This window comes from Labrus mixtus, chromosome 22, assembly GCF_963584025.1.
Source record: "Labrus mixtus chromosome 22, fLabMix1.1, whole genome shotgun sequence".
NCBI classification, from domain to species: domain Eukaryota; kingdom Metazoa; phylum Chordata; class Actinopteri; order Labriformes; family Labridae; genus Labrus; species Labrus mixtus.
The window spans coordinates 17,832,622-17,839,573 of NC_083633.1; the positions used below are offsets into that span (position 1 = coordinate 17,832,622).

At 39.1% G+C, this 6,952-nt stretch overlaps 1 protein-coding gene across 2 annotated transcripts; it reads right to left on the bottom strand.

Annotated features, from left to right (window-relative positions):
- Window positions 1-249: 249 nt before the first annotated feature.
- Window positions 250-6,952, bottom strand: usp18 (ubiquitin specific peptidase 18). 2 transcript variants are annotated; one of them, XM_061029850.1, is made up of 10 exons: window positions 6,580-6,952; window positions 5,463-5,559; window positions 5,210-5,343; window positions 4,759-4,838; window positions 4,536-4,670; window positions 4,164-4,259; window positions 3,934-4,095; window positions 3,726-3,851; window positions 3,394-3,437; window positions 250-2,068 (listed from the first exon to the last, which is right to left on the bottom strand). In XM_061029850.1, exons 2-10 carry the CDS (start codon window positions 5,555-5,557, stop codon window positions 1,993-1,995), a joined length of 948 nt encoding a protein of 315 aa, XP_060885833.1. In that variant the 5' UTR covers window positions 5,558-5,559; window positions 6,580-6,952; the 3' UTR covers window positions 250-1,992. The 2 variants fall into 2 exon arrangements, with proteins under 2 accessions (XP_060885833.1, XP_060885832.1); XM_061029849.1 differs by having other exon boundaries at window positions 6,554-6,952.

Here is a 6,952-nt window from a genome sequence, read left to right on the forward strand (position 1 = left end):
ATATTTCTGCTTCACCACACCATGTATGAAGGGAAACTGATTGTTTTTTCCTTCGCTACATAAACCTGACAGAAAGAGTTTACAGCTCATTTCCTGAAAAGTAAATTAACACCAGCAATTCCAGCAAGAAAGTGTGAACTCACCTGTACCGAATATTGCATGCAAGGTGTGCTCGGTTACACAGAAGATGAGTTATCTGGAAAGGAATCACAGAATGGAAAGTAAAAGTACTGAACATGCACAATGGTCTCTTTGAAAGTTATTATTTTATTGAAAGCTATATATTAGATTACTACAGCATCGGCCGATAAGGATTGTTTTACATAGATAGATAGATAAACTTTATTGTCTTTCCCAACAGTGACAGAAATTTTCCTTGGACAACGAAGGACAACAATAAACACAACTTACATTAGAGACACATTTAAAGAACACAACACAAAGTACAGACATTAAAAGAGGACATATCCTAAAAAAGGGGGTCTATTTGATTTTGTTCAGAGGGAATGAAGGTTTAAAAAAAATAAGTTTTTCCAGGCCAGAGGGACTTTGTAGCGTCTGCCTGATAGCAGTATCTGGAAGGAGTGCTGGAGGGGGTGACAGGGGTCCTGTGTGATCAGGGGGGCTCTCCTGATCACATAGCGGTCATACAATTCAGCGACAGTAGGTTGGGATGAACCGATTATTTTGCTGGCCTGATTAACTATGCAGGAGATTTTGTGTTCCGTGTTTTGTGGTGAGGTACCAGGATGAGATATTAAAAGTGAGGATGGATTCAATAAGCGAGTTAAAATGTGTTCGCTGACATGAAGAGTCCTTCGTTTCCTCATCAGGTGGAGGCGCTGTCGTTTGAGTGTAGCCGTCTCAGCGAGTGCTTTAATTGAATGATCTTAGCACTATTTGCACCACAGTAATGTTAGGGAGAATTATGCATGACTAACTTTAGAAATCACTCCAAGTAGACACGGATTGCAACATAGAGACCTACTTGATAAATGAGAGCTTACATCAAAGGTTAGGAATTATATTCACCTAATCATATCTACGACTGACTCAAATCGAAACACATAAAGAGCACATCCAGCCCTGGTCTCTGGTCTGTATGTGGGAGGACGATCCCCCCCTGTGCAGAAAGCTGCTTCATGCTACATGGCAGCGAGATGACTAAGCATGAGGCCTGCCGCCTGTGGCACTGTGCAGACATGTTCCATTCTGTCAGCGCTCCGCAGCACATAGGCACCATTTCACACGGTCCCCCGACTCTTGGCCAAGCGGAGTGGGAACTTTAGAGGCTCTTTTGACAGCCAATACCAAGCTTTTATGCTCTCTGGCTGTGACTGCAAAATAGTTTCGAAAACAAGAACATACAAAACACTCACTGCCTTGAGTGCATAAATGTGGAGCTCATTTTTAATGCATCAAACGAGAGTGAAAAAAAAAAAATCAAGGTTTGACTCCTAATGAGTTTTGCAGGTTGTAAGAAATGCAGAACATAAAATTAGAGGGAGATGCTGAAGGAGCTTTTTTTAGTGTTTCTTTGTTTGGAAGCCCAATTGAGTAAAGAAATTAATTCATTGTTCCTCATTTGTGACTCATTTAGTTAAAAAAAAAAACAGGATAAGGAACAGTGAGTCCAATAACAAGTATTTCCCCTTAAACAGTGAATTTCTAAACTAAGCATTCTTCTCAAACCAACCCCCCAGTATGTTTGAGTGTGTTCACTGTGTGTGTGGTCCGAGAGGGGGAAAACCCATCACTGGTTTGAGTCTTCACCGCCACCTTCTGGTGTTTGCTGGAAACTACTATGCTGACTTACATTGTGATTTAGCTTCTTGAGGTCAGAAACAATTTACTATGAATTCATCTACAGTGTACGAGTAACAATTAATTATTTCAGACAAATGAGCTTTTAAAACCCTATGCTTATTCTATATTCCCATGTTCACCCTATAATATATTGCACTATGATCCCAGAATGATATTTCCCACTTCTTAGCCGGAGAACTCCGCTTGTTGTGGCCTTTCTGCTTCCGAACATCTTCTGTACATTAACATGTATGCTGTCTGTCTGCAATAAAACAACAAAAAAACAGCATTTAAACTGACATTACAAAAGTTGTACCATCAACAGTTGGCAGGTACAGTAAGTGATAAAGGAAAAATGAATAATAAACAGGAAGAAAAAGTGAAAACACACAACAAGTGTTGGGGGAAATATCTGCTGAGAGACAAGACAACATCTCAGACAGGATGGATTTCCTCTGTTTGAAGAGTTCAAAAGTTTGGAAGCCCCTCATGGTGAAAACACAGCCACCTTTAGTCTCTAATCATCACTGCGGCAAGACAATAAGGCTTTGTGTAAAAGATCTGAAGCCGTTTCCGCAAGTAGGAAGATAAAAGCTGCGTGATGTCAGCGGGAGTCAAGCGTTTAAGGCTTTTAATGTTATTAATAAAAAGCTTACATTAATTAATATCCTAGGGCTGGTTTAAGAAAGGGGGGCGGAGTCACATGTTGGGTTTAATCCACATCAAGGTGAAAGATAATTGTATAACTGAAACCAAATGCAGAAAGTTTTTTATTATGGAAGAATGAAAGTAGGAATGGATCTTTTTATTAAGCTATGAAATATTTTAAATTTAGATTGTATCTTCACATATATCAAAGGAACAGTTGTGTTTTAGGAAGTACACTTCCTAAAAGAGGTCAAAGATTAAAGCAATATAAAACCTTTCATCTAATGGGCTTAAAAGAATGTAAGTGCATTCCTCCTGATGTCGGTCTTTGTCTTTAAATACTTGGACTGCAATTTATCAATTTATTTTGGTTAATAAGAGTTAAACTTTGTTGTAATTACCACTACCTCATTGATACATAAAAAGTATCAAATCAAAATGTAAAAAGTGTGTGACCAAATGGGAGCCTGAAGGAATTAAATAATCAGGTGAACCAGAACAGAGCCCTGAGGAACACCACAAATAAATTAAGCCACAGAACTCAGATTTTGCTTGCATACATTAGTTGAAGAATTAGTTTGTTTTGTTTGTTTAATCACTAAAATCTTTTTGTATCCTTCTTGCGATTACAGATATAATGTGTTGAGTTTTAAAGGTGCTTATCACAAGCTAGGCTAACTAAAGGACTGTAGTCCTACCTGCCACACTCCCGTTTTACCCCTAGGGTTTCTCCCGTATTTCAAAGCTTTTTCATTTTGATTTATTTAATTGTCACAAGATCTCACACTTATTTTGAAACCTAAATGTTGACAGGAACAGGAGGTGGCTCCATGTGTAAGAGTGTTATCTTGTCATCCCCAGCAAAAGGAAGCAAATATCCATATCCAGGGAGCCAACACACAACAGAACAGACATAATGAAATAGATTGAGCGATTTACCTGTAACGTCCGCCATATGACGTCTTTACTTCTTCCCAAGAAACCTGCAAGTTAGAATGCTAATTATTATACAAAAACTTTCATAAAACCGAATGCACAATACAATACAATCATTGACGACATGTTACAGTATGCATGAGCTATTTTCCCTTTCTTTAGTTTTCAAGGAGCAAACTGAAGACTCAATTACAGATAAAAACAATTAACAATGTTTTTGTGATTTATAATGAAGCGTTCAGTTTCCTAATAATTCTTTACCTATGGTCTCAAACAAGTACAGACCAGAAATAAAATGCATTAAAGTGAGACGGATTTTGTATAATCTGAAGTACCTGATTTACACAGCTGTCATCTGCATAGTACCATTGCTGGTTGAGCCGAACGTAGGCTGTATAGTGCCCGGACATTACATACCCAGAGTGCACGACCACTGCATACAAAGCGTACCTGCAGTCATTCTGACAGAAAAAAAAAATAAACTTGTGGATTGCAAAAGATGAACTATCGTGATAACATTTGTTAAAAGGGAAATACATTTACCTGGGTGAAATCTGAAGAAAACGCCTCTTTTAGAACCTCAGAGAGGTCAAAGGTTTCTGGAAATGTAACCCTGCCCTCAAGTTTCCGGATGGTACCGGCATAATTCCGAAATCTTTTCAGATTCACGCGCAAGATACGAGGCAGGGAGAGCAGTTTGACACCCTGAGAGAAAAAACGGGTGTTTCAGTGTGTGTTCAAACTTTATAGGAAGCATATCAAACACGCCTCACCTTTTTGGATGGAGTCTTTGTTTCACATTTATTACAGTAGCAGCAATCTCTGCCCCCCAGCTCCTGATGCTCGAAGAAAGAGGCCATGCAGCTTTCCTGAAAACGTTTGTAGGGAAGACACAAGAATTAATTCAGGTACATTTGGAGCTCTAGTTTGACAATCTGTTGTTGTTGTTGTTTTTCTTAAGGGAGTTAGATAAGAACATCTTGACCCATCTTATTCCAGTTTGGTAAAAGTAGTGGCAGCCAGTCAGCTAACCTGAGCAAACAAACAGCTAGTCTGGCGCTGTCAAATCAGTAGCTCTGAAGCTTACCACAACCGCCCCACACAAAAAAAAAAAAAAAAAAAAAAAACAGAAAATGAAAAAGCACCAGAGAATCGTGATCGTCCTTGAGGTGCAGCGGTAAGCTGAGCATGAAGCTGGTCTGAGTCTGGTCAGAGTTACACTCCAAACACTGCAGGTGCTCCTCCACAGAAATCCTGTACAGATTCTGGATTTGAAGAGCCTGGCAGAGAGACACAGATGAAGACAGATCTTAATGAAGCACTTAAATATATCTTTAAAAGAAATTACATAAAAGAAGAAAAACCAACCAGAGCTCTGTCGTCCATCTGCTTTTGTATCAAGTTCAGGATGGAGAGGAAGACCTCGTCTGCATCATGCTGCACACAAACTGCAAGACGACATCAACAGAAGACTTTGTGTTAGGGCTGAAAATAAAATCCCAGATTCTTTCAAACCAGACTCAATTTATTTATTTCAAATAGAGACAGCGCACCTTAATGAACATAAACAATTTAAGATTTTTTATTAAATAAAACACTATGAACAAGAAAGAAATTACTAATTTAATTGCCCTTCAAAGATTATTAAAGTAACCTGAATTTATTTCTAGGAGTAAACTTGTCTTTAAAAGTGCAGTTTCAGGTTAGAGCAAAAGTACAGATGAGACTTGGTGTCACGTTTTCCATTTTTGAAATTCCAAATTTTCTTAAATTTTTTTAATTTGTGTAAAAACAAACAAAAAAAAACAGTTTCTCTTACGTCGGATGCAGTTTCTGTCAAGGCTGTGGAGGAAGGCAAGATGGGGGGCATGATGAGGGACGGTGCCCCTCATGGCAGAGAGGACTCTCTTCAGCTGCAGGGGGACGTCTGCTTGAACACCAGATGATTCCCACCTTGGGATGAATATCAGATTGTCTTATATATATATATATGAGCATCACGTTCACATTGAAGATACCCCCAGACTTAATACCTGGATAGATTTCATGTAATGCTGGGCTCGTTTTCTTACTTGTCCAGGAGGTCCGATAGTTCCCAGGTGGCAGAGAGGGTCTGCAGTAAAGTGTTCACACAGCAGGACAGATGTTCGTTTCTGAGGCCTCTCATGCCTGTGACACACACCAACAGAGACTTTAAAATAACCTTAACATGGATAATATGTCATCCATGGCGGGTGAACCACCAGGGGCCCACCTAGAGGCCCAGAAAGCAGCGGGCATATCTTTAAATAAAATGGGGGGTTAAAATGTAGAAATCCAGATGTTGACTGGTTTGGGTACAATAGTCCATTTTGCAGCGCAGAACACCCATCTCACCTGTATATTTGATTAAAAGTAACAAATCAATCATGTTGTAAAAAAAAAGAGCGAGAAAGACGTTTTTGGTTTATTGCTTTAAGCAGATGTTTATTTTACACAGATCTGAGGTCAGCGGTTTTTGTTTTCCTGTGTCAGTGCTGCACACACGAGAGATTTATTGGCTGTGAAGAGAAAAATTATTGTGTCAAATGGAGTCAAAGAAAGTAGAAAAACCCTCGTTGAAACTACGCATTATACTTGGTAAACGGCATTGTTTAAGGCTGAGGTAGTGCCAGTGGAGATCGGTGGTTGGACAGCAAGGGTTATTTTATAGATTGATTTAAGATTCAGATTATTTATCGTCCCAAAAGGGGGGAATTTGTTTTGCAGCAGGAGCACGAGATGACAACATATACCAGAACAACACAACAAAATATATAACATCAGAAAACATCACAGAGCTCATACCAAAATAGAATCTTTACTAAATTTTGTAATTTGCAATATGGAGGTGTGAAAATGTGCAGCAACCTGTGGGCTAATTGCTGTTTTATACATTGATATATTGATAAATGAGACCTGTAGTATTTTAGTTTTATAATATGAAAATAAGAACTCTGACTGTCAGTTAAATGTAAAGTAGTCAGGGATGGTTACTGTTTTCCTCAGGACATGTAGTTAAGTAGAAGTAAACACATGTATTTAAATCATAAAGTAAATAACAAGGTCCTGAGTAAACGCTGATCCAGGATTGTTTTTTTTTTAGTGAAACACATCTTTATGAGACTGAATGTGGTCTACTCACTGAAGTAGACGGTCCTCGGATTAAACCTGGAGTACGACCAGGAAGACATCATTGCAAGGTACTCCAACACTCGGTCAATAAACAGCATGAAGGTCTGGAGACTGACAGCAGGTCAGAGAAATCAATCGATATGATTGATTTTAAAAGGCTGAGGTGTGATCTAATGGAAACGCTCTCTCTGATCACCTCGGAGTGAACATACTCGTAATGTTACACTCTTGTGATGTTGACAATTTAAGGTTAAGTTTCGTTTTACACGTCAGGTCGGCAGCGTCGTCTGAATCGAAACTTTAACCGAGCTGCGGGAGTCAGGAGCAACTCCGTGTGAATTTAAACAGCAACAGGAGTTTCGTAATGACCAGGAAACATTGCGCACCTGGACACCCATTACGTCACTAT

Coding starts and splice junctions, on each gene's coding strand:
- usp18 (XM_061029849.1), bottom strand. CDS start 6,641: ATGCTGTTTATTGACCGAGTGTTGGAGTACCTTGCAATGATGTCTTCC. Junction 4,096..4,163: donor CAAAGACTCCATCCAAAAAG/GTGAGGCGTGTT, acceptor TTTTTCTCTCAG/GGTGTCAAACTGCTCTCCCT. Junction 2,069..3,393: donor TCATATGGCGGACGTTACAG/GTAAATCGCTCA, acceptor GTTTTATTGCAG/ACAGACAGCATACATGTTAA.